This window comes from Ammospiza caudacuta, chromosome 5 (genome assembly GCF_027887145.1).
Source record: "Ammospiza caudacuta isolate bAmmCau1 chromosome 5, bAmmCau1.pri, whole genome shotgun sequence".
Taxonomy (NCBI): Eukaryota; Metazoa; Chordata; class Aves; order Passeriformes; family Passerellidae; genus Ammospiza; species Ammospiza caudacuta.
Window position 1 is genome coordinate 74077748 of NC_080597.1, and position 26578 is coordinate 74104325.

General features: G+C 42.9%; 1 protein-coding gene across 1 annotated transcript in view; it reads left to right on the forward strand.

The window, feature by feature from the left end:
* Positions 1 to 26578, forward strand: part of SFMBT2 (Scm like with four mbt domains 2) — a 109845-nt gene that overhangs the window by 18305 nt on the left and 64962 nt on the right. Inside the window, exons 3-4 of the mRNA XM_058805530.1 lie at positions 1359 to 1453; positions 4873 to 5113. Of these exons, the coding sequence (XP_058661513.1) occupies positions 1359 to 1453; positions 4873 to 5113 (336 nt within the window). The remainder of the gene's footprint in view (positions 1 to 1358; positions 1454 to 4872; positions 5114 to 26578) is intronic.

Consider the following 26578-nt stretch of genomic DNA (forward strand, 5'->3'; position numbering starts at 1 on the left):
AAAAGGTGGTTTGCATCTCCATATTTAAGAAGATGATTTTAGGGCAAGGAGTCAGACTTGATGCAGCAGTATGCAGATGTTTAATAGTGTTGACAGCTCAGCTTTGAACTCCCAGACAGATCTTTACCCTCTCAAAAACTCTCTTTTCCCCTTTTTTCTCCCTCATCTACATGGGTTTGGTGCCACAGGCAGCAAATAAAAACTGTGTCTTCCCCTTTTAATAATGAGAAATTTCCCCTTGCACAACATCATTTTCTCTGGTCGTGGAAACTGGAGACCTGTAGCAATAATTGCAATAAATTAACCTAGCCTTTTTCTTCATAAAACTGTCTGGGGAGGGTTCTTAATTCAGTTTGTCATGAGTCACTTTAATTACATCATGGCCACGCTGATGAATGCTGGGGCAGGTAAAGGGTCTTGCAGAGTTTGCCTGATAAATGCTTATTGCAAAGAGCTCATTGCCAGACTGTAAATATTTTTGCTCTGGGGATGAAACTGGGCTTGCAAGATTGCTTGGGAACAAAATGAAAACAATCAGATTTGGCTGATTTTCTGGAAGTGAAAGAAGATTTATTTTTAATTATTGCTGGGCGAGTTTCAGAGATGGTTTTGTGGCCTTGGCTGTGCCTCAGTGTGGTTATAAAGGAAGAAAATAAAAAGTGGTCGTGTCCAGCCCTTGCTGTGGGGTGTGGATGGGGGAGAGGGGACACAGAGCCCCAAATGTGAAGGGGAGCAGGGATAAGAAGGCAGCAGGGGTCTGGTGAGGTTTGGGGAAAGCAGCTGTAGCTTGTAAAAGGGGTTTATCTGAGATTTATGGGAGCAGTGATGCTGAGGAAAGAGAAGAAGGGGTGGCAGGAGTGAGAATGGGTCTCACTCACCCCAAGGGTTGGTGTTTGGTGTACACACAGCTCAGCCAACAGAAACATCCTGTAATTTATCCCTGGGGCACCACCAGGGCTGGGGAGCACTGTGAGGGCACAAGGACATTGCACCAGTGAGGGTGGGCAGGCAGCCACATCCCTCACAGCCTGGGAGTCACCAAATGCAAAATAAAAGAGCCCAAGTGCCTCTTGCAGTGTGTGACAGCTTTGTGCCCCCACTGCCATGGAAGCAGAGTCATTTCTGGTCTCAGTGTTGGCTGCTAAAAGCCCAGAGTCTGCTGAATTCATAGCAAGGGCTGGTCAAAACACAGATCCTTAAAGCAGGCTTTCTGTTTTCCCTTCTGTTGATGTTTATACTGGTTGCTATTCTCACCCTGAACTCTTTGACACAACTTTTGCCTTCTTTGGCTGTGTTTTAGGCTGCTTTTCTTTCTCTCATTTTTTTTTAATTTATTTTTTTTTTCTTCTCTTGAACAGATGAGGGCTCCAGCATTGAGGATGCAGACTTCAACTGGGACGAGTTCCTGGAGGAAACAGGAGCCAGTGCTGCTCCCCACACCTCTTTCAAACATGTATGTGCTCCCTCTGAGCCCTGGGGGTGTTGGACACGTTCCCTCTTTTGGTTTTCAGAGGCTCCCTGGAGAACTGAAAGTAAAATCTTCCCATTTTGGGGAGAAATTTTGTGGTTGAGCAAGTAGAGCAATCCTCAGCTGAGCAAGACCATATTATATTTGTCTTTATAAATAAAAGAGCCATTTAAAACTGCCATTTCAATTGGAAATCTATCAGAGACAAGCTTACCTAGAGTTATAATCTCTCTGGATTCAGCAGCTGATAAGGTTCTAAGAATCCTGTGGTAGTGGCTGGTCTGTGCTCTGCTCTGTGTTAGCACCAGCAGCATTTGAGGGCACCTCTGGAGATCACCTGGTCCAACCACCTTTGTCTCCAGGTGATTTTGTGGCTTGTTTTGTAGGGCTAAAGGAGCTGCAGGGATGAAAAACCTCTCTTTTATCTAGTCTGAGAAACCAGTACAGTCCTCTAGTCCTTATTTTGCTCTTATTTTAACAACAGTTAACCCAGAGCATTGCAGGATGAAGGACCATAATTCTCTATACCCTCAAAATGCATTTGAGGGCACCTCTGGAGATCACCTGGTCCAACCACCTTTGTCTCCAGGTGATTTTGTGGCTTGTTTTGTAGGGCTGAAAGAGCTGCAGGGATGAAAAACCTCTCTTTTATCTAGTCTGGAAGACCAGTACACTCCGCTATTTCCTGTTTTGCTTTCATGTTAACAACAGTTAACCCAGAGCATTGCAGGATGAAGGACCATAATTCTCTATACTGGAGATCTGCAGGGCAGTGCTTATTGTGGAGTTTATTCTTGATCCAGCAGCTGCTTGGAGAGAGCATCTTGTCCCAGATTTCTGCTCCAGGCTCAAAGTAGAAAGTTTTGTGCTTCATGAAGCCCTTAAGGATGTCTTCAGTTGTGAGGAGATGTCCAGCTCATCCTGCTGATCCTGCTGACTGCAGTGTCTCACAGCACCTCAGTCCTGGGATTGTCATTGTGGGACAGATTGGTGCTGGAACAGCCCTTAGTGACTGCTTCACAATCTGAAACTCAAAAATCTGGCCAAAAGCTGTAGAAGGAGATTGTATTATCTGTCTGTCTGATTCTCCTCTGGATGTGATTTCTAGTCACAAGTCTCTTGGTTCCAGAGTACCTTGCTGGTGTTACAGTGAGCACAGGGCTCAGAAAACCCCAAAAACCAGTAAATGAATCACTCTCTGCAGGCATCTGTGACGGTGTTCACAGGGGTCTTAGGATGAGGGAAGAGATGAGGATCTGACTCCATGTTTCAGAAGGCTGATTTATTATTTTATTATTATATTATATTAAAACTATACTAAAAGAATAGAAGAAAGGATTTCATCAGAAGACTGGCTAAGAATAGAAAAAGAAAGAATGATGAAGGCTTGTGGCTTGGACAGAGTCTGAGCCAGCTGGCTGTGATTGGCCACTAATTAAAAACAACCAACATGGGCCAATCACAAATTTACCTGTTACATTCCACAGCAGCAGATAATCATTGTTTACATTTTGTTCCTGAGGCCTCTCATCTTCTCGGGAGGAAAAATCCTAAGGAAAGGATTTTTCATAAAAGATGTCTGTGACAGGCATCAGGCTGAGGTGCTTTGAGCTGCAGCTGCGATTCTGTACTGGGAGGAGGCCAGGAGATCCAGTTGGTACTGGGACATGGGCCAGTCTGTAGCCTGGATTATTTGTGAGGACTCTGAGCATCTCTGAGGTCCTGGTTCGGCACTGATTAAGCAGTGCATGTCACAGGTCACCCTCAGTGTCACACCATGTCCAAAGGTCCCTCTCAGTTGTTCTGTGCCTCTGGGCATTGGTTCTGCTGGAAGTGCCCGCACCAGGAAAGGCACAGGCAGTGCAGATGAGAAATGGGTTTGGCTGGGCAGCCCTGGGGTCAGAAGCTGGAGCTGGATGAGTGAGGGATTACTGCTGATGGACCAGAGGAGTGTTTTCTCAGCAGCTTGGCATCCCCACATCTGTGAAATCCTTGAGCAAGTAGACCATGTTATATTTGTCTTTATAAATAAAAGAGTAATTTAAAACTGCCATTTCAATTGGAAATCTATCAGAGGCAAGCTTACCTAGAGTTATAATCCCTCTGCATTCAGGAGCTGATAAGGTTCTAAGAAACCTGTGACAGCCTGTCCTTAAATAACTCCTGAGGAGTGGCAGGTTACATTTTGGATGGTTTTGTGAAGACAAGGCTGGCACCTGACCAGTGCACTGGCATCCACCTCTTCTTTATCAGCAACAGCTAGAGGCATCCCACTGGTGCTTGGGACACAGGTGGTGCTACAGCAGGCCCTGGTGTTCATCAGCAGTGTCCCAAAAGAGATGCACTGGCATCTGCAGTGTCCTAGGGCACATTACAGGTGCCCTGTCACTGCTGAGATGAGTGGAAGTGACATCTCCATCAGCGACCCAGACAATTTACTTCTGTCAGTGACAGGTCATACCTTGTTTTCCATGGGGGAATTGGTTGAGGCTTGAGCTGCTGAGGATAGGTGCAGAGGAAATTCTCTCCTTGGTCTGTCTGGTACAGCATTCAACCCTTGATGCTTATCAAGCCCCTAGAGGTGCTTCACTGTTGTGATGTGACTAAATAATGTAGTTGGGCTTAACTCCTCGAGGTGCTCCATGTGATGGTGTTCACAAGGGTCTTATGTTGAGGGAAGAGACGAGGATCTGACTCCATGTTTCAGAAGGCTGATTTATTATTTTATGATATATATTACATTAAAACTATACTAAAAGAATAGAAGAAAAGGTTTCATTAGAAGGCTAGCTAAGCTAAGAATAGAAAAAGAAAGAATGATAACAAAGGCAGCTGTCCTAGACTCTGTCCAAGCCAGCTGACTGTGATTGGCCATTAATTAGAAACATCCAACATGGGCCAATCACAGATGCACCTGTTGCATTCCACAGCAGCAGGTAATCATTGTTTACATTTTGTTCCTGAGGCCTCTCAGCTTCTCAGGAGGAAAAAATCCTAAGGAAAGGATTTTCATAAAAGATGTCTGTGACAGCTCCATACCTGCCTTTCTGTACCCTGTGATGTGCCTGGTGGAGCTGTATAGTGGGAAATGAAGCTTCATTTGAGTTATGCTGGCTGTATCCAAGGCACTGGGGACATTTGGGGGTTGGAGATGAGTGCCAGTCCTCTCTTGGATGTTGTACACCTGAAGGTACCACTTCAGAGGCTGCATGATGGGATCTGAGCCAGTGAAGTAGGACTGGAACTGCCCAGAGAGAAGGAGGAGGAGGTGGTTGGATTAAGAAGCACAGCCAGCTCATGTCCTATCCCAGGGCTGCTCTTCAAGGGCAGCATTCCCAGGGGAGGTGAGGGGATCTCCCTGCCAAGCAGAAAGAGTTAACACCATTCCATTCTCCTTTTGCAAGGTTGAAATCAGCCTTCAGAGCAGCTTCCAGCCAGGGATGAAGCTGGAGGTGGCCAACAAGAGCAGCCCAGACACGTACTGGGTGGCGACCATCATCACCACGTGCGGGCAGCTGCTGCTGCTGCGCTACTGCGGCTACGGCGACGACCGCAGGGCTGACTTCTGGTGTGACGTGATGACAGCAGACCTGCACCCCGTGGGCTGGTGCACGCAGAACAACAAGGTCCTGATGCCCCCAGAGGGTGAGTTCTGCCTGCTCTGTTGGGGTCCTGCTCTGCTGTTGGGCTCCAGGTTTCTGGTTGGGCTGGGATTGCTGGATTTGTGGGGTGCGCTGATGAAGGGAGGAGTGATGAGTCTGACTCTGTGATGAATCTGAGAACTCCATGTGCTCAGAAGGCTAATTTGTTATTTTATGATCTATGTTATATTAAAGAATACTAAACTATACTATACTAAAGAATGCAGAAAGGATACTTACACAATGCTAAAAAGATAATAATGAAAACTCCTGACTCTCTCCAGAGTCTCAACACAGCTTGGCACTGATTGGCCAAAGAGTGGAAACAATTAACATGAAACCAACAAAACAATCTCCAAACACATTCCACGTGAGCAAAACACAGGAGAAGCAAATTAGTTAATAATTGGTTTAGTTTTTCTCCTGGCACTGATTAGCCAAAGAGTCCAAACAACTCACACTGGAATCCAATGAAACAATCACCTGTGGGTAAACAATCTCCAAACACATTCCACTTGAGCACAACACAGGAGAAGCAAATGAGATAATTATTGTTTTCCTTTTTCTCTGAGGCTTCTGAGCTTCCCAGGAGAGAAATCCTGTGGGAAGGGATTGTTCAGAGATTGTGAATGCCACATGGGATGGGTACTGCAGGTCCTTGGCTGCTGTTGGGTGATGTGGGCAGGGTTGTATCCCCACAGGATTCAGTTTGCCACTCAGCTCCCAGCAAAGGAGTTTTTGCCTTAGTTGGTGACAACAGAAGGCACTTCCATAGGGAGATGTCTTTTTACTGCTGAACTGTAATGCTGTGATTTTCACTTCGCGGAGAAGTCCTGTTCTTGTGGAAAGGAGAGGTGAAATTCAAGAGTGAGAACAAACTAAAATAAGCAAGATCAGCTTGGGTGTAACCAAAATCAGAAGCTGACTTTGCACTCAAAACTGTTTTGCCCTGAAAATTTAAAACCTTCCATCGCCAGACTCTGTCAGCTTTTAATTCCAATGGTAGATCCATGTGATTAAAGATAGCAGAACTTGATTGTTATTGGTTAAGGCATGTCCTGATTGGCAGCTCTCAGATGCACAAAAGCTGAGTGGAAGTGTTGTGGATTTCTGAGTGGCCCATGTGGAGCAGTTTGTTAATAATGCAATTTGTTCCCCTGTGTATAAGAATATAAATATATATATATATTAATGTATATATAGGCTGTGTGCCTCAACAGAGCAGCTTTGGTCTATCCCTGCTATTACATTGCTCCAAGCAGAGGCATATTGTCAGTGTTGCTGCTAAGTATTCCTGCCATATATCCCATTTATTCTGCATCAGGGGAAGAAGAGATGAATATTCAGCCTCCAGCTTGTGCATACATTTAAGGAAAGTCTCATTTAAGGGCTCTGCTGCTGAAGTTATTCTTTCCCTTTTTGCTGTGTGGCCATTGCATGTGCCAGTTGTGTGCCACATGGGAATTCTCCTGGAGTGAGTGTTCCCTGCCTTCCTCCTGAAGTGAGCTGTACACACAGTCTTTGAATCAAAGCTGACATTCCTGCCTTGCATGTGCCGAACTGTGAGATAAACTTGTCTTTTTTGTTCTGGTCTGTGTGTTTTGAATAAACACAAGATTGATTGCTTAAAAAAAAAAGAAAAAAAAAAAAAAAGAAGTCTTGAAGATAAATACGGCTGAGAAATCTCTTGGCTTAGTACCAGTAAATCAAGCTGATGTGAGGGGTGAGGTGTTTTATTTTATTGGCCTCTTAAACTGCATTTTATTATGTGGATTACAATCAGTGTTACCAGAAAGGTATACAGTGCTACAGACCAAATCTCAAAAGTGAGGGTCAGGGGGGTAAGAGAATTTACTGAATGTCATAATAGAAAATAGCAATTCCCTTATAACCTGCGGCAACTGCTTTTCATGGATCAGCTGGAATTTGCCCTTTGGGTCGTGGCCACTCTGTGTGAATTGCCTTGCTTGACTGACTGCCAGTGTTCAGTGTGCCCTGCATCCCATTTTCTCTGGTGGGTGATGTAACTGGACACCAGGGTGCTGAATGTGGGCAGCTGCCCTGTTAGTTTGGGGCTTTTTTGGTTTATTTTTTCATTCCCGCTCCCATTTTCAGTGACTGAACTTTGTTGAATATGTCACAGTGTAATTTTCAAAAAGAAGAAATTAAATGCATGGGTTGTTATTCCAAAGGAGATTTAATCTTTTACAAGCTTGGCTCATTTTGGAATGAGGCATCTAAAATGTCCAGGAGGATCTCAGCCTTCAGGAACTTTAAGAATCATAGGACCTAAGCACTGATAAAAGAGAAACTGATGTTTTCTATGAAACTATGTTCTCTATGTAGAGATTTTTTTAAACATCTCTATTTTGTTGTCAGACTTTTGGGAGAAACAAAAACCAGCTTTAAATTGCACGGACCCAGTTGTGAAGGCATCAGTTCTGTATATCTTCATCGCAGTGGCTGTATCTGTTTGCTACAGCATGGCTGGGGCTGGTTGTGTGTCATTAGGCTGTGATTTTAATCAGGAGCTGAAGGCCTTGGTTAAAAAGCAGAGTTGCCAAAATAGACTTGTTTAACAGCCAGGATGGCAGCACTGGGACAATGCTTCGTTTCTGCTCATGAGTCAGGTTGGACTGATGGGTGCTCATCTCGTAAATGTGCTGCCAGACAAGAATGGTGGAGTGATGGGACAAAGAATTTCATTAGATGGGAGAGAGATGCAACAAAATGGGCTGGTTCAGTTCAGCAGATCAATAGAACTTGATTTAAAGTCCAGCACACACAGAGCTTTTAAGAGGCGGCTGCCAAATAATTGTAGTTTATGATCCAAATCGAAGGAAGTTGATTAATTTGCAGACTGCTGCTCTGTTATTTATGGGGTGACATTAGTTACATCATGGTGCCTGTGGCCTGTGAGTAAAATGTCAAGTCATGTTCTGTCCTCCTGTGACGTGATGGTGCAGTCACCAGACCAGGAATACCTGAGGTGACAATAAAATGTCTTGGTTTATGGCAGGATGATGTGAGTGCACGAGTGCCTGTGAGCTTCATGCTCCAACTCCCTCCTACACAGGAAATCAAAGGAGTAAAATTGTAGTTACTTCAAGCTCTGCCATTAATTATATTTTTCTCATTACAAATCGGTGTGTAATTTGAATTGCAAACTCAACTATCCTGGCAGAATAGATCTGTTTACCATTCAAAGCAAAATGAAAATTATTTAAATTAGTTAATATAGAACTCATTTGAATGAATTGGATGTTTATTCATGAACTAGCTGAGGCAAGTGTGAAGCTGTCCTTATGGTCTGTAGCTTTGGCACTGATCAGCTCTAATGTCACGTCCTGGGACAGAGATTTCTTCTTTATTGCATATTAACTGTGGTGTAAGCAATGGGTAACTACAGCCTGATGTAGCTGAGTGTGAAATTTTCATCCTTCCTGACAAGGCCCTTCAGCACTTGTAATTCATGTGAGGAAGGGCAGCATACTTCAGAGTTCCCTGGCAGTGGCAGGGCCCTGGTGGCGTGGGAGCCTTTGTTTCCTGCTCTATAAGGCTGGGATATAAGGTAGATTTTCCATCAATTAGTTAAAATTTCCCCATTTTATCAACCTGAATGGTAGCAGGGATAGAATTTATCCCCTCCTATGTCATACCTAAAACTCTTCCTCCTCTAAGTGCAGTTTGTTGCGTTCCTCATCCCTTGGACTGAGCATCCTTCATCCCTTTTACCCACTGGGCATTAAAGATTGAAGCCTAACTAAACTTTGTTGATTACTGAAAGGAAAAGAGGTGTCCTTTAGCCTGTTCATTTCCATGTGTGTCTTCCTCTGCTGGTGACAGTTGAGTTCATGGCCATATCCACCATCGGGTGTGGAGAACCTGACAAGTGTAGTAGCTAAATTATGCATTGTGAAAGAGCAGGGACGTCCTGTGATTGACACTCAGGGGGTTTTTGTGCAGCTTGCAGATTTCCAGCTGAGCTGACAGAGCCCAGGCTTCCCTGGCACTGTTGTAATGCATCCTGGAATGAGCTAAAGACACCGGATGAGGGAATTGCTTTGTGCGCTTGGAATTGCAGCAGTGGCTCTGCTTTGATGCTATTGACAGATGGAAATTCAAACAGGGCATTTTTGGGGGCGGATCTGTGAGCTGGGGTCTGTGGAGATGGGAAGCAACACAACAGGGGGAGAACCAGGTCTATATTTTGATTTTGTGGTGGGCTGGTGCAAAAATGGGGAAACCTCTGTACCTGGGCTTGGTTACCAAGAAGATCAATCCCACTGTGATTCTGTGTGGGAAAGCAGCTTTCACTTCCTTGTTGCATCAATACAAGGAGGATTAAAGTTCAGAAGTCTGATCCTGAGTTAAAATAACCTTCTCTTTCATGGTGCTGAGCTTGACAAAGTTTAATCATCGAACATACCATTAAGTTGGGGTAGAGTTAAAGCATTTTGCCTGCCCAGGCTTTCTGTGAAGGCAAACACCATCATTTGGTCAGTATTTGAGACAGGTTTTCATGTGGCTCTCAGGTGAGATTCACTCTTATCCCAGATGTAGGCCAAAGAAAGGAAATTTCACTGTGATTCAAAGTGCTGGGTCAGATTCTGGGCAGGATATGGTGGAAAAGGGAGATAAAATTTGTGCCAGGGCATATTGAGTTACCTTCAAATAACAACTTACTGCTTTTTTTTGTTTGGTTGGTTTTATATATTATCATGTGAATCTATCCCAGAGCAAAATCCTGCTCTTTGAGGTCAGCAGTGTAAAGGAGGGGAGAAATGGATCTGGTTGGACTTGGTGAAATTTATAGCAGGGTGATTCTGAATGGCCACAAGATGGTCTGCTGTGTTGCAGGTGTGGGTTTGATGGCACTCCAAGGCACACAGAAGGGTTTTTTTGGGGTCCATACCCTTGGCTTTCAGCCTCATTTTTGGAGCTGCCTTGCTGAATGCAAAGCTTGTCCACAGGTTCTCAAAAGAGGGACACAGACATCAGAGAAGAGGTTTCTGACATTGGATGAGGGTGTTCAGAGATTCCCTTTCAGAAAATATAATCATGGATCATGGATATAGTTTTTTTTTTTTTGTTTTTGTTTTTTTTTTAGATGAAGTTATCTTCCCCCTGTTTTTATCACAGAGGAAGTAAAAATTAAATTGTACTTGCAGGTAGAGAGATCACATGGGCAAGGTGGACTTCTCCTTTTGCTTTTTGACTGGTATGGAGAGCAGATCTGGCCCTGGTTTAGCTCTTTCACCTGAAGTATCACTTCCTAAGAGCTTGAGGCTGGAGAAAATAAGTAGGCATTCACTGAGCTTATGCTGTTTTACATCAGCTAAGAACTGGGCCCTCGAGCCAAGTAAAATGAAACTCGGAAATCTTCTTTGGCAGGTTGCACTCTCAAAGCCTGTGGATGTTTCTAAAGCAGTATACAGGGCTGGTTCTTAAAATCTCTGCCTGATCTTTATCCTATTATTCCATCAAAACTGAGTTTAGACTAGCCTAATGTAAATAGATGGCAGGATTTCTTTATTTTAAACGCTGCAAATGACTCTTAGTGCAGTGTTTTATGTGTGCTTTTCAAGTCGACTTTAGCAGACTATTAATTATGCAGGGATGACGTTAGCATAAATAACTAGTCAGCAAATAAATGTCAATTAAATATTCTATTAGCATAGTAGGCAGCTTTATGCATTGGCATAGAACATTTAGCAGATCATACTTAATGAGCACATAAAAAAACTGGATTTTTTTTTTCCTCCCTAAGCTCTCCTGATGACGGCAAAGGGGAGGAGAGGAGGTAAAAATGCTGGGTTTGCCTGAAATATGCTGTAGTAGGAGTCAGGTCAGTTGGCTCTGGTGTATCTTGGGAGTTTCCAGGAGCTGGAATTCATTGGAGCATGTCATGGCTTGGCATTTCCACCCAGCCCCTCGTAGCCCCTTGCAGACTTGCTCCTGAGAAAAGCATATTTTCATCAGAGCGCCCTCAGTAGCTTTTCCTTCCCTTCCTTGGCATGAGTCAGATCCCTCAGCCTGGGATGTGAAAATTCAAGAGTCTCCTCGTGTCTTGAGTGGCATCAGGATAACGTTGTCTTGATGGGGAAAATGTTCTTTTCACTGTTGTGTGAAACTGTAAATCTTTTTCCTGTGCTGCTGGCTTTAGTTACTTTCAGAAGACTTAGTATTGCCAAGAGACGCCCTTTTGGGGTAAACTGGGCATAACAGCCCCCCATGTGTGTTTTGGGAATATAATTAATTGTTGAGCTACTGTGTAAATGTGGCACAACCTTGCTGCTTTGCAAGAAGTTTGAGTTGTAGACTTCATCAGAATGCAGAGGGTTTTGATCATCTCCAGCTCTGCTGGGCTTGAGGTCAACATTTTTTGTTTTGATTTTCCTTTTAATATAATTTTTCTGGTCCATAGCTGCAGAGAGCCTTGCAGGGATGAGATGCTGGCAGGTTTATTAGGAGGAGTGGGGAGTAAATGAATTATCCTGATATTTTAATTGTGAAACTCAGACAAAAAAAAACACTTCCTGAGTGGGAAATGCAGGGTGTGCACTGCTGTGGCTCTGTGAGTGATGGAGAAAATTGAGGAGGAAAAACAGTGGTTCAACACGAGTCTTTTTGTTTAAAAGTGATTTGGGAGTGCAGTAGAAGTTTAGGGAGTGCAGTAGAAGTGTTCTTTAGCAATGTGGACAAGACTTCCAGCCTTGGCTCTCCAGGGCTGTGGCTCAGGTAGTGAACTTGGGGCACTCTCAGCTCCCTGCTCAGGGGAAAGTTTTCTTCCCTGAGGCCGAGTCTCATCAGCTGGCGTCACTCTTCCTGCTTCTCTTCAGTATCTGGTGGAACTGACTTAGAAAAGTTCCTTTTTCCCCTTCATGAAACCATAAACTCAAAACCTCTGCTTTGTACTTGCCCTTATTTTCCTTCGGGAAAAAGTTAGTGTTTTTCCACTCAAAAACATCAGGATGGCCGTCTTTGGGTTTAAACACCCAAAAACCTGTCTTTGAGTTGAGTTGCAGCACCCCAAAAGTGGGTGCTGGTCCCTCCTTGCCCTTTTGCCTGGGTCAGACTTTATCTTAGAGGGTGTTGGCTTCTCCTTGTGCATTCATTTTGAGGTTTTTCTCCTCCATCCCCCATGAGATTCTCTTGGGGAACCCAGCCCTTGCTGAGGATCAGGCATTTGATGAACTGAAACCATGCAAGATTGTTCAGTTTTCCAGTGGAAAAAAGAAAGCCTGGAGCTTGCACATGAAGCAGGCTCTGTTTATTAAAAGCAAGAAAAGAAACACACTTTTATCAAAACCTAATTTTCCACTAAGAAGCCGTTTCAGCAGAAACATGCCCAGCAAGCCGAGTTTCCAGGGACAACAACATCTGCTTATGCTGTATTTATATTTATTTATGCTCACAAGCAAATGGAGGGAGGGAAGAAGGAGCAGGCCTGAGGAGGCAGCCTGTGGTCCAGCGAGGCAGGGATGGGTGCAGTGTCTGTGGGCATCAGAACTGCTCAGGAACCCTCAGTGCGCCTCATTTTCCTGTTCAGCACCTGTATTTGGGTGCTTTTTTATCACAGAACCCAAAGATGGTTTGGGTTGGACGGGATCTTGCTGATCATCTCATTCTAACTCCTGCCATGGGCAGGGACACCTTCTACACAACAGAGTATTACTGAGGAGAATTTGGAAAAATCAAATTTGGCCTACACCTGGGTTAGATATCAGTGCAAGTCCCTAGAGGGTTGACAGTTTCACTGATGCAGTTTTCCCCTAATGCAAATCCTGGATTTTTGCAGATTTCTGGGTGGAAATACTTTTCATCTATAACTGTAGCTTGTCCTTGTTCCTGTACTGGGCCGAGCCGTGTAGTCAGCAAACCTTGTAAAAAACATGACTTAGTTTTGCAGCTAACACTGAGGATAATGCAGCACTGTTTACTCTAGTGGGTTATAAACCAGCTCCGAGCAGGGGGTTAATCTGGAGGTTGGCTGGCAGCCAGGGAAGGGTTCCAGAAGTGGTTCTCCAGTGGATGAGGTTTGGAAGCCTCAGACATGGCCCTGCTGCAATGAATCCACTCCCTGCCTGCTTTTCCCTGGCTTGGGTGGACTCTCTGTTGTAGCCACATTTCTCTTCACAGAGAAAAATCAAGGCACAACTTCCCAAGGATATTTCTGGGATTCACATTCTCTGAACCTCAGAGAAGCAAAAACCAATATCTCAATTGCTGCGCCTCTTGTTGCTCACAAGTGGAATGCATTGTGGCAGATTATTTACCTGAAGGAATTTGTTTAGATTATTTACCTGAAGGAATTTGCTTGATTGGATTCTGGTGTGTTTTGATTCATTGACCAGTTGAATCCATGTCTGTGTGTTGGGACTATCAGGTGACAGTCACAAGATTTTGTGCAGTTGGATGCTTGTGCAGATTCATTTTAGATGTAATGTAATAGAGAAAAATATAGCATAATGAAGTAATTAATTATACTATGTGCAGATGAGTGCTTGTGCAGATTCATTTTAGATGTAATGTAATAGAGAAAAATATAGCATAATAAAGTAATTAATTATACTACGTGCAGATGAGTGCTTGTGCAGATTCAGTTCAGATGCAATGTAATAACGAATAATATAGTATAATAAAATAATTAATTAGCTTTCTGATATCCATGGAGTCAGATGCATCATTCCTCCTGGACATCAGGTAAAAATATCACCAATACTCTGTTCTGACTTTTATCTCCACATTCTGCCTTCCCCCATAAAGAAGTGATGCTGCCATTCCCATAGCAGCTGGATGGTTTGGTGCATTATAGGGGTCCCTTTTGGGTGCTCTGGTGCCTTTGGGTGCTTTGGTGCCTTTGGTGTTGGGAAGGCTGAATGATGAATCCTGTTATGATTAAAGAAGCAGCACCTTGTGTACAAGCAAAAGCAGGGCTGAGGATCAGGGATATTGCAATGAAAACTGAAAGCCTAATCCTTTTATAAACAGTCTGGAGGGGGGGAGAAAGAAAAGCAGTGATTTTTGGGGGCTTTGACAAGTTATAAATATATCCTGAGTGAAACCAATAGTGTGGAGCTTTATGAAAGATTTAATGAATGAATATTTCATGCCCACATGGTGCTTCTTCTGTAAAGTGTGCTGTTGGTAAAAAGCAATAAACAAAGAACCTCCTTCAGGGTTTGTTTGGGCTTTTAAATTAAACTAATTTAATCAACTTTTCCAGTCAAGCTTGATATTAGTTCCTTTCTGTACACAGCACTGGACTGGGTTCTGTTTGTTTTCTCCTGATACCTGTTCTGCTGTTTGGGAGATGCTCAAATATCAGAGAATGATTCATTTCATCCTGCCCTTATGGTGCATCTGGGTTTTCAAGGCAGACAACTCCTGACTTTCTCCTTTTCCCAAAACCTGAGGAGCCATCCATCCTCTACCATCACAGCTGGAGGTGTTTCAGGACTCCAGCTGAGGTCATTATCCAGCAGGAAAATCACTTGAGCTTGCTGGTCATTTCTGATTGTAAGCAAATAGGATTTTTATGGGTTTTGGAAGCCTTCAACACCCAGTTTGCTGCTTCTTGAAGGACCAGAACAAGCCCAAAGTGCTCTGGAGTCTGGCCCCCTATGGCCAGTGAGGCTTGGACACTTGTGCACTGGATATCACAGATTTATGCAGGGAGATGGAAATTCTCTTCAAGCTCAGGCTCTTGGCAGGGCTGGGGCTTGGGTGTGCTGGTGAAGTTTCTTTGTGGTTGGCAGTCATGACAAATGGCCAGGAGGACATCAGGGTATGTGTTAGCTCTGTGTTCCATGTCTTTTGCAATAATTTCTAAAAAAATCCTTGGGGATGTGATTTCTCCTTGGGAACAGCAGGACTGAAGCCAGTTGATGTTTTCACAGCTGGACCAGCAAGTAAAAAGCAAATGAGGCAAGTAGGGAGATAAAAGCAAGGGTGATTGGAGGGGTAGAGATAACTTTGGGAAGGCATCAGCATGGGCTGGGGATCCTCTCAATCCCACACCTTGCATGGAGTGCTGGGGTTGGTGTTGCATGGAATGAGACGTTTCTTAGCTGCTTTTGCCATCAAAGGAGTAAAAGTGCCTTTTTTTCTTTTTTTCTTCCTTTTTTTTTTTCTTGTGCAACCAGTTGATTTTGTAGTGGGCAACTTTGGGAACTGAAATCTATCCCTCTTGGCTGGATGGAGTATGGCCCCATGAGGTTTCTGCTACAGATGAGCAGGGCTTTGTATTAGAAGAGAGGTTGTGTTAGAAACTGAGGGAGTTTTGCTTGTCCAAACCCCCACAGATCTGAATTCCATTATTTGGGTGGTGTTATTAGGCAGCGTATGAGATTCTGTCTCTGTAGATCAAAGCTCAAGCCCAAAAGCATTAAACTTCAACAAATGCTGATGCAGCAAAACTCCTTGCAAGTGATGCTGAGCTGCAACAACTGATTTATCCAGCCCAAAATGTTGGCAGAACCCATTTCTGCTGCAGCTCCTGACCCCTTGCAAGGAAATCTCATTTCAGTGGGACTCAGGCTCTGTTCAGGATGCCTGAGGTGAGCAGGTGAGACCCCCTGGCTTTGCCTTGTGTTGCTCGTGATTCTGATCACAGCCTGCAGCCTCCACCGTGACCAAACCATTGGTTCTGAGCCTGGTGTTCAGTGCAGGTTGTGCTGGAGGAGCAGAGATGGGGCAGGAGAGGAGTAACTGCAGCTTGAGGCAGAGACTGTGAATGAGGAGCTGCATTTCCAAGGAAATACTGCAGGGAAAGGCTGTGAGCAGACACCAGGCTTTTCTGCAAGTCGATTTCCTGAGATTTCCTCCTTCTTTAGCAGCAGGGTTGGTTTTTGGGTGGTACCTTTGAGACCATTTCAGAAAACAATTCCCTTTGACAGTTCTTGCAAAAAGCTTCTTGCATCCACTGAGTGAAACAGCAAAATCCTCCCAATACATTTGAGTGCCAAGATGGAAATTATTTCATAATTAGCCTCTGCGAGGCTCCTTAAGAAAAAAAAAAAGTTTAAGAACTACAGGCCCTGTTGCTCTGAGTTTAACCAGTGCTTGACATTATCCAACTCCTTGGTTCAGACCATGTGAATATGAAAGAAAATGCAGAAAAGTTGAGAATCTGTTCAGTATCTAAGAGGAGAATTACAGCCCCATTTGTAGACTTGGTTTGTGGTCACAGAGGAGATTACAGTGTCATTATTCAAGCAAAGACCACTGACATATGCACCTTGCTCACCTTGAATATCCAGCAGTGAATATCCACAGTTGTTCTTCCACAGTGAATATCCACAGTTGTTCTTCCACACTCACACCATGTCCTGGGACATCTGCTCTCAAGCTGTGCAGCTAAAAAACCCAAAAACCTCAGAAAAATGGGATGATTGACCCTGAAAGCATAACAGTGGGTGCAGACCACTCATTTTGTAATTGTCAATTTAATTAATGTCTGGCTAAATGCATTTTTAATAAAATACTCTTAAAAAATTATTAGTTTGAGAGATTTTTAAATAGTCATTCTTGATAATTGAATTTAATTTCCCTTCCCCAGTCTCCTGTAATTTTCCCCAGAGGAGTTCTGGAATGGAAATGCCACTTCAACTGTAAGACTAGGCTTGGGTAGTTAATGATATAAAAGGTAAAGCATGGTCAAACTTAATTAATCTCTATTGGAGACATCTGTGGAGACTTAAAAAAAATCCCATGTCTTTGATATTCAAAGGTAGACTGTTTTGGGTGTTTATATCAGAGAAGGATATTTTTGGTGCATTGGGTAGGAACTGGGAAGGGTGAGTAGCACAAGGGATTTGCTCCAGAGCATGCCAAAATTGAAGTACACTTTTCTGCAGTGGACCTTTGTTTGATCAGCTTGAATATTAAATTATATCTTTTAGTGCTGAGTGAGGGAGGATTTTCTGAGCTCTTTTAGACCAAGGACAAACCACCATGTCCAGTGCCATGTCTTCAGCAGAGCTTTCCTTCAGGTGCGCCTGGGATTGGTGAGGAACAGGCACGGAGTGAATTTGGGAAGCTGCTCGTGGCAGATGCAAGCACCAGCATGATCCTGAGCCAGCTGTGACTTGCACTTGATTTTTCCTTCATTATGCATGATAATGTGGGCTCCCAGTCACCGTGGAAGGGGCTGGGTTCCTGAAGCAGGCCATATGCTCCTGCAGCCCGTGGAGGTGGCTGGTAACACAGAGCAGAGCTTTAAGGGATGCTCCTATGAAGCATTTTCCTGATGACAACTAAAAATCAGTTCTTCCAACCCAGACAGCAAATTCTGGCCCTTCTGGATTGGAGAACTTTTGCTCTGAATTCCCAGATAATCCGTTTCTGTGTCTCTGTGTGCGTGCTCTCACTTCCATTTGATTTTGGTCACAGAAGGAATAAAACCCAGACCTACAAATGAGTTTAAGGACATGCTGAAACCCATCCTGATTGATGGTTTATTTTGTGTTGAGAGGCAGAGCATCCACCTCCTGTGTTTGTAGCTAAAAAAAGCTTCTTTCCCCATGCTGTCACTTGGGAGTGAAGAAATGAGGGGAAAGTCAGTGTTTTTAGGTGTAAAAAATGTAGCTACTTCCTAAAGGGCTGGAGTTGATGTAGGAGATGAATTATATCCAGGGGAAACCTTTTCCAGATTCAGGAAATCATCCTGCTATGTGTTGTACCAGTTTTACTGAAGAGACTCTGCTGTGATGAGTACAGAACAGAGAGGGGGAAATCCTGCAATTCCCCTGTGCCAAACACCTCTGGGAAGGTCAGTGAGGAGTGGAACATCTACACCCTGAATGTTTGACTGCTGCGGGGGAAATCCTGCAATTCCCCTGTGCCAAAAAACTCTGGGAAGGTCAATGAGGAGTCCCCTGCCCTTGTGAAGCATCTACACCCTGAATGTTTTGACTCCTGAAATTACCTTTTCCATAGAATCCTTCTTTGCTTTGAGCAGTTCTGCTGTTGAATTTGACCTTCTCAGCAGATGGATCTGTTGGGAAGGCCTCTTTATGTAGAATATCTAAATTTATTTAGAAAGAAGGCAAAAAAGTTTAAGAGGAAGCATTGTATGATGAAGATGAGATTAAGGGCTCACAAACCAGTTGAATGAACCATGGCTCTGCAGTAATATTTGATTTAGCAGTGAAGGCATTTGGGTTCAATGGAGCATCATCATCTCCAGTCAGAATATCCCAGATTGATGGAGAAGCTAAAGTTTTGTAATTCAAAGGAAATTCAGAGAGCTGTGGAAAAGCTGCTCCCATTTCTTGTCCTGTAGCACATTGTTATTCTCAGTTCACAATAATGTTCCACGTTGATCTCCGATTCAGATTTAAACTCTTGAAAGTTTCAGGGGATGTTTTTGATCCTGGGATTTATAGTTCAAGCCCCTTCTCTGTTTCCAAGTGAAGAAAACACATGTCTAGCGAGCACAAAATGAGCCTTGATGGAGTATTTCTTTGATGGTGTTGTGATGATGGTTATGAATTTACATTTTGTGCATAGGATGTTGAGCACCTCATGGGGCCTGGCTGTGCTTTGACTGTTCCATTAATTTGGGGAAGGATGCATGATGAATGTTCATCAGGCCCTGCAGGTTCTGATTTGTGGTGCTCACATCACACAGCTGAAAGGCTCCAGAGTGATTAAACGGGATTCAGTCATTAGGAGCTGGCAATACAAATGTGATTAATTACAGAACGCACTGTAAATTGTGAAATGAGTTTGATGGGATTTTTTGGAAAACATATGTTTCTGCTTCATGGGGTGTCAGAAGTTGGAGTCGTGGTGAATGAGGCTTGTTTGCTATTTCCATGATAATTTGGGAGGGTGCTGGGCCATGGGAGTGGTTGGATTTTCATTGTTGTCCCAAGCTCTGGTGGTGAGCAGTGACATTTGGGGAGAGGCACAGGCAAACCCTTAAATCCGACCTTACAAGTGCACCTTGGAGCCTACAGCCAGGCTCTTGTACTGGCCAAGGTGTATCCTTTGAAGGCCTTACAAGAAATACCTACTTTATTCCTTCAGCTCTGTCTAGTCTCTGTTTCAGGTCAGCCTCTTTAAACATAAATTCCTCACTAACCCAAGCACAGTGGCACCAGCCTCCCCCTGAGTCCTGACAGAATTTTCCAGCCAAGAATCCCTTTGCCTCTTGCCTCTGAGATGCATCTTTGTGTTGGAGGTGTCAGGCTGAAACTAGTAATAGATTGCTTTTCACTTTGAAATCTCTGAAAAAAAATGTTGGAAAAAATTTAGGATACACTGCCCAGAGAAGTTGTGGTTGCTCCATCCCTGGAAGTGTTCAGGACCAGGCTGGATGGGGCTTTGAGCCACCTTGTCTAGTGTAAAGCATCCCTTCCCACTGTAGGGGCTTGGAACAAGAGGATCTTTAAGGTCCCTTCCAATCCAAACCATTCTGTGATTCTAAAAAAACTCCCCCAGTTTTAAGCATGAACCAAAATTTCAGTCCTTTTTTTTATTGATGTTTCTTCCATTGTATATTAAACAATGTAATGCATACAATAAACTGCAAGCATCATCCCCACACATTCTCCTCTTTCTGTAGAATACAGAAAATAAGATAAAAAAAAGAAAAACCCAAAATCCCAACCCCAAATCAGAATGGATTTCTTGGACATTACATCCCTCTATTTGTCTTCTATGTTTTGATGCTTTTATTTGTAGTGGATATTTGCTGTAGACTGTTGGCACTACCAGGGAGAAACAACATAATTGTGCAGTGAACTGGTTTATGCTTTATGTAAGAACATTGTGCTGCTGTAAATCTGCTGGGTTTTGCAGAGCTGTCTCCAAAGAATATCCTTCAAAAACTGACCGTGGGGTTTGGGAGTGAGAAGAGGCCCTTAGTGTGGGGGATAATTGGATGGAGCTTGGAGGTGTGAGGTCAGAGCCCTGGGCAGGATATTTATGCTGCAGTGACATCCCAGCATGGAATGGCCCATAAATTTTAGGTGTTGTTGTGCCACAAAATCTATTTGGGGCTGGTCTGAGATCCCAAAGGCACGGGGCATGGAGCTGCCTCTCGTGTCCATTGCCTAGGCATGGCAGACACTCATTTTCACCAGTGTTTGGTGTTCAGGAAACCTCCAGGTTGTCTTTCTTTCACTGTGAGGCATCAGTGACACCTGGGACGATGTCATTTTATGGGAAAGACCCCAGTTCACACCCACTGTTGGCAAGGGCCAGTGTGTGCCCGTGCTGCCCAGAAATACTGATTCAGCTCTCAACCAAGCTGGTGGCTGGCTTGCAGTAGTTCTGGCTGTGGTTAGGAATTCTGACTTGGATGGGGATTTATCTAAAATTCAGCGTTTTGCTTTGCAGACACACTTTTTTTCCTCTTTCTGTGTTTCTGATGTGGAGCAAGTGCACAAGGAGCTGTGGAATGCTACAGGAACACCTTACCAGGATTGATGGCTGGGCAAGCAGCACAAACATCCTCCCCCATGGCTTTCAAAACTTTTAAATTATACTTTAAAAAAAAAAAAATTTCCTTCTGAAACTTTTAAACTTTCCGGGATTTTACAATTTCTGTTACATTTATCTATGCATTTCTGTCTACCTGCCACAGTAAATCTCTTTGCCTGCAAAGATGACTAAATAGTTTTTTGGTTTGCAAAGATGACTAAATAGATTTTAGTTTTCACCCAGAGGGGCTACAATTTGGAAGGAAATAACCATGCAAAGCCTGCTGAGTGCAGGGAATCTGGTGTGTGTACTTGTTTCTCACACAGGTGAATTCATAACCTTCTCATGCAGTCACTGTGAGCTCTGTGATCTGGTTTTGCTTCTGAGCATGTTGCTTAAGATGCTGATTTTCCCTGGATAACAGCACTCTCACAATGTTATTGCTATTATTCTTTTATCTCTGTGGGCTAAAAACTGATGTAGAAATTGCAGTCACAATATCAGCTTCCCCCCTCTTTTCCCTGAAAGCTCCCAAACTGCTGATTTCACAGGGCCTTCATTAAAGACTCCTGGGTCTGGAGATTGGGAGCTGGAGCTCTCCATCCATCTCTTGTGAGCCCTGGGCACGGTGCTTAATGCACAAGGAAGGAAAAAAATAATCAGGGAATGTGTGTGGAGGCTTGGGGTTAAGTGCCAGGAGCTGCAGGGTTTGGATGCTCATTTTCACAGTGAGCCATCACCCTAATGGTCATTGATACTAATGATGGGAGAGCCCCCATGGTGATGTGGTGTGTGCAGAGCTTTCACAATCCAGGCACTGCCTGCCTCTCAGAAATGCCTTTCAGGAGCTCTGTGTGCACATCCAAGATCATTTCAGTCAGCCAGCCCTGATTTGTTGGATTTGTTTCTAAGGCTGTTGTTGGCAGCAGTGAAATTCAGGTACCTTGTTCCTAGAATTGAATGGTGCAGAGAGCAGTTTAATGCTGTTGTTTTAAAGAGTGTGCAGTTTATGTTTAGGTAAGAAATTTTGGAGGAGCACAAATGACTAACTCTGGGTGAAACACTCAGACTCTGTAGTTACACCTCAGGATTTTTCCTAATTTATCACACAGGTAACTGTGACTAAAATCAGCCCATTTTTGCCACGTTGGATTCTGTAACAAAATGAGAATAATCAGCCTTCATTCATGGATAACTGCCCCACTGTCTTAGGGTGACTTTATGCTGCTTGTATCCCCAGTTGTCTGCTCTGCTTATGCTGGATATTGAATTCTGTGCTTTTAAAACCACATCTGGGAGCCAAGGGGGGAGAAGGAGAAGCTGTGGAATATCTGAGGTGGCTGTATGCAAAAACATAAAAGAGCTTCAGCTTTCCTTCTCACAGACTGTGTTGTCTGCAGCATGGGCAGCAGGAGAGAGCTCTCCTTTGCTTTTAGTTGGTTTTTTAGCTAGGTGAGGCAGAGAAGTTCCCCACACTGTGGCTTTTCTTCTTCTTGGAACTGATCTGCCCTGGACTGAAAATTCAGAAAAGCATCAGGAGCTCACAGCTGTGACCCACTGGAGCCTGGGATGTGGCATTTTCCAGCACAGGAAAGACTGGTAAGAGCCTGAGTGAGCTGAGCTACACCCCACAACACGGACTCTCTGAATTTGCCATCTCTTCAGAACAATGAGAGGGTCCATTGTTTAATATTATTCAATTTTATGCTTGTGAATACTTTGCCTGTTACATAAACAGGTTTTTTTCCACTTTTTTTGAAGGAGGTTTACCTCCCAAACTGGTTGGGGGTGGGAGGCTGCTTGAATTTGCTTTCTAGAAAAGACCTCCCAGCTTCCTCCCAAAGAAAATACCTTCAGAAGCTTCCTCCCAAAATTTGCCCTAAAGCTGGACACCCACTTAAAAATGGTTGTGTCCAGAAGATATTTTTGCATTCCCTTCCCAAGTTTTGATGGTATTAATGAGGGTGGGTTTTGGTACCTAGTCTAGGTGACAGCATGGCAGAATTGTGTTCCAGGTGAAATCAGTGTAAAACCACCTTTAAAATAAATAAATGATCATAGACTTGTTTGGGTTGGAAAACATCACTGAGCCCAACCATTAACCTGGCTATAAATATGTGGTAAATGCTTTAAACAATTGAATACTTCATCATTAAATTCCAACCTGTTGAGGCTGGATGACTTTTTGTTATGCTGAAGGACCAGGTGAAGGAATTGGCTGCATCCCTGCAAGGTGAAGGGTGGGAAGAGATTAATTCCCCTCTCCTCTTTCTGTGTCCCACCTGCATCTCTCTCCCCTCATTCCCAGATCCTGAGGGAGAGCAGGGCTGTGTCTGGGTCATTCCAGGCTGGCTGGTGCTGATCACAGCTGGGTGAAACCTTGAAACAAGTGCAAATGGGAGCTGATGGATTTGCTGCTGCTTCTTATCTGCATAATCTGATTGCAATTGATAAGTGACACCACCAAGATAGAGCTGAGTCCCTTCCCACTATCAACACCCCTCTCTTTTTTACCCCTTTGCTAAAAAGTTATTTTAAATAGTTCAGTGCTGATCACACCTGGATGAAGCCTTGAAACAAGTGCAGGTGGAGCTGATGGGTTTGCTGCTGCTCCTTATCTACATAATCTGATTGCAATTGATAAGTAACACCATCAAGACAGAGCTGAGTCCCTTCCCATTATCAGCACCCTTCTCTTGTTTAGCTTTTTTCTAAAAAAATATTTTAAGTACTTCAGTGCAAACCAGGTATTGACTTTGACTGAAGGAAGGTAATTAATCACAGTTACTATGATTAAATAATTTACTGCTGGATGGGTACCTGAGGTTTTTCTGCTCAGGGAGTCAGGGCAGGGTTTGTGGCACTGTTGGGATCTTTGAGGAAAATTTCTCCTCTGATCTTGGGCAGTTTGACTTGGAAGCAGACAGCCACAGCAGTGGGATGTCAGAAAAGTGTGTCTGTATCCATAATGTTGTGTTTGGGGTGAGCACAGCTGATCCTGCTGTTGGGAGTGCCTCAGTAGTTGGTGGTGGTGACCAAAGTGTCTTGTTCAGCTTCCTGAGCTTCAGTGAGTTGATGGAGGGGATTTTTACAAGATTTTGCATAATAATAAAAATAAAATCGGTATAATAGCATCCCTCATTCTGTCTGCACACACTGATGATGTTTTCCCACAGAATCCCACATTCACCTCTTCCACCCAGAGTCCCTGCAGCTTGGTTGGAGTTTGTAGCCAGTGCATTTTTCATTTCAAGAAATGGAAAAGCAACTCCCAAGCCACCCACTGCTTTTTTATTGTTAAAAGATAGCAGTTAATTAAAGACTAGGGAAACACAAGGGGAATGGTGTGCACGTCTGTGAAGGGCTCAAAGGATGTTGGGAAGCAAAGTGTCCTGTGGACACTGAGGCAGCTTTTTGCTCATCAGCTTGATTGTTTTGACCCAGAGGATATGAGCAGATAATTTCTGGAAATTCTGAATGGCAGCAGGAAGGATAAAAGTTGAATTTTACTGAAATTCAGTGTAGTTGAATAGAAAAAAACTGTAGGGAGTTGTTCAGGTGAGAACCTAAAGTATGTGTTCATGCTTTTATCTGTTTTTTAATTTTCTTCTCCTTTGTTCTAATCAAGGGCTGCTTTTTCATGCAGAGTTGGGTGTGCAAGGATTAAAGTCTGTGTGCTGGCCCTTTCTTGGGTCAGGACCACAAAAACTACGGTGTAATCTTATCTTAGAAATGAGATCAAGGTGGTTTGGATAGAAAAAACAGAGGACACCAAATATCTTGAAGAAAATTTTAAAAACATTTAAAAACATTAAAACATTAACATTAAAAAAAATATGCCGAATATTGTTATTAAATTAAGTAGCTCACATGGGCTAAACATTAATTTGAAGTTTGCACTTAACTCAGTTTTATTTTTTAAAAAGTGAGATAATTAGGAGCGAGCAGATTAATCAACAGCTTTAAGGATCAAATACTGAGAGAATGCAAGAGTGACACATTCTCCTACAGACATCACACTTCCTTCCAGCATCTGCTCATTAGCCTGCTGTAAATTCCCATGAATGGGAGCACAGAGTGCTGCTGGTCCAGAGGTGTCATTTGAGCACCTGCATTTTTTGGTGGACAGTTGTTTATGACTTCTGGCTCCCATGAAAATCCTCTTTATTTTATTTTCCTTGAACACTTTATTTAAGACAGGTGTGTAGAAGGCAGTGCCTGAGCTCTGAAGTTGGGGTCTCATGATATTTGTGGCTGCACCACAAGGAAATCAGATCAACAGCTTTTGATGCACTTCCTTTTCTTTTCTGGACTGAATTTGCATTATTTTGTGATCCAGTCCAAACCACAGAACTCTGCTGCTGTGAGAACAGAAGACTGTTTGAAGTTTTAAGTAAGAAATTGTTTAAAGATGTCTTTAGCCCCATTTGGCTTTTTTTCAGGGAGCCCACAAAAGAATTCGAAGCAAACAGTCATTTTTTATATAAAAAAAAAATCATTAAAGCACTAAGTAAATTTTTTTTAAATGTAGGTTTTACTTGATTTATTTTGGAAATTCTTAGTAGGGGATCTGGCTTTGTGTTCCCAGCCCTGAAGGTCTTGGGGAGGGTTCAGAAACAGGCTGAGCCTTTACTTGGGGACAGCACTCAGCCCCCATCCTGTTTTCACATCCAGTCTGGTTCCCAGGGATGTAAATAGTTCAGCAAGAGGAATGGAAATGTGGGGATTCAACCGTTTCCTGTCAAAATGCTGTTTTATCAAAATGGAAATATTTTGTGAGAACATGTCAGTTTTGACAAATTGTTTTGATGGGTGAAGTCTAAACAAATTGTTTTAGCAATCTATGTTATTTTGATATAAAGACATCTCATTTCAACTCCATCATTTAGACCTTTATAACATAGCTACAACATTTATGTGTTAATATTTTTGTAACTTATAAATATTGCATCAGATTTGTGACAACTTTAAAATTAAAAGAAAATGTCAATATTGTAAGCTTTCTATATGGTTTTGCAATATGCTGTTTAGCTTTTAAAAAACTGCATATCTTGTCACAGAGTCACAGAGTGGTTTGGGTTGGAAGGGACCTTAAAAAACATCTTTTTCCACCTCCATGCCATGGACAGGGACATTTTCCACTGGATTTTGGATGCTCCAAGCCCTGTCCAGCCTTGGTTTGCTGGGTGGGTGACCTGTAGCAGATCTCCACTATAATGTCACCTATCCCTGCTGGATGGAGTGGCTGGAATTCCCTTGAGTTGCCCTTCAGATGTTCTCCTGCTGATCTGTGATCCTTCTCTCCAGGCTCTGGGCATTTCTTTCTGGCACCAGCAGCTTTATTTTAATGTATCTTAAGTGTATATCTGATTCTTGTATCTCATATATATATACATATATATACATATACATATATATATATATATATATAAAAACATAATATATATAACATATATATAATATATATACATAATATATAATAAATATATACATAAAATATATAACATATATACATAATATATAAAATATATGTAATATATGTATTATATATTTCTAATTTTTATATCTGTATTAAATTTTGAACATCCTGAAAATTAATCTTTTAATGAGATCCTGGTATTTTAGTTCATTTCACAATGGAGGCAAAAGAATTGCCTGAGTCCTGCCCAGCTATAATTCCCCTTGTTAATTATTTTTGTTCGTTGCAGTCCTAGGAAAGAGTTAAATTTTTTAATGATAAAAATAGTTCCCACACTGAGAGTGTTGTCACTTAGCAGATTAATCTGAAAGATCTTAAACCATTTTATAAAGCTGTTTAAGATGCTGTTCTTCACGTATGAGAAAATTAAAACTCTGCTGTTTAGAGGTTGATGGGTTCCAGTGGGGATTTTCCAGCAGAGGTGTCGACAGGTTGCTGGTGATCCTGGGTTATTAAAAAAAAAAAGGAAATCCAAATGTGAAGAGTGTTTTGTTGTTTTTTGGTTGTTGGGTTTTTTTAGGTATGGACAAAAATGAGCATAATTTGATATTACTG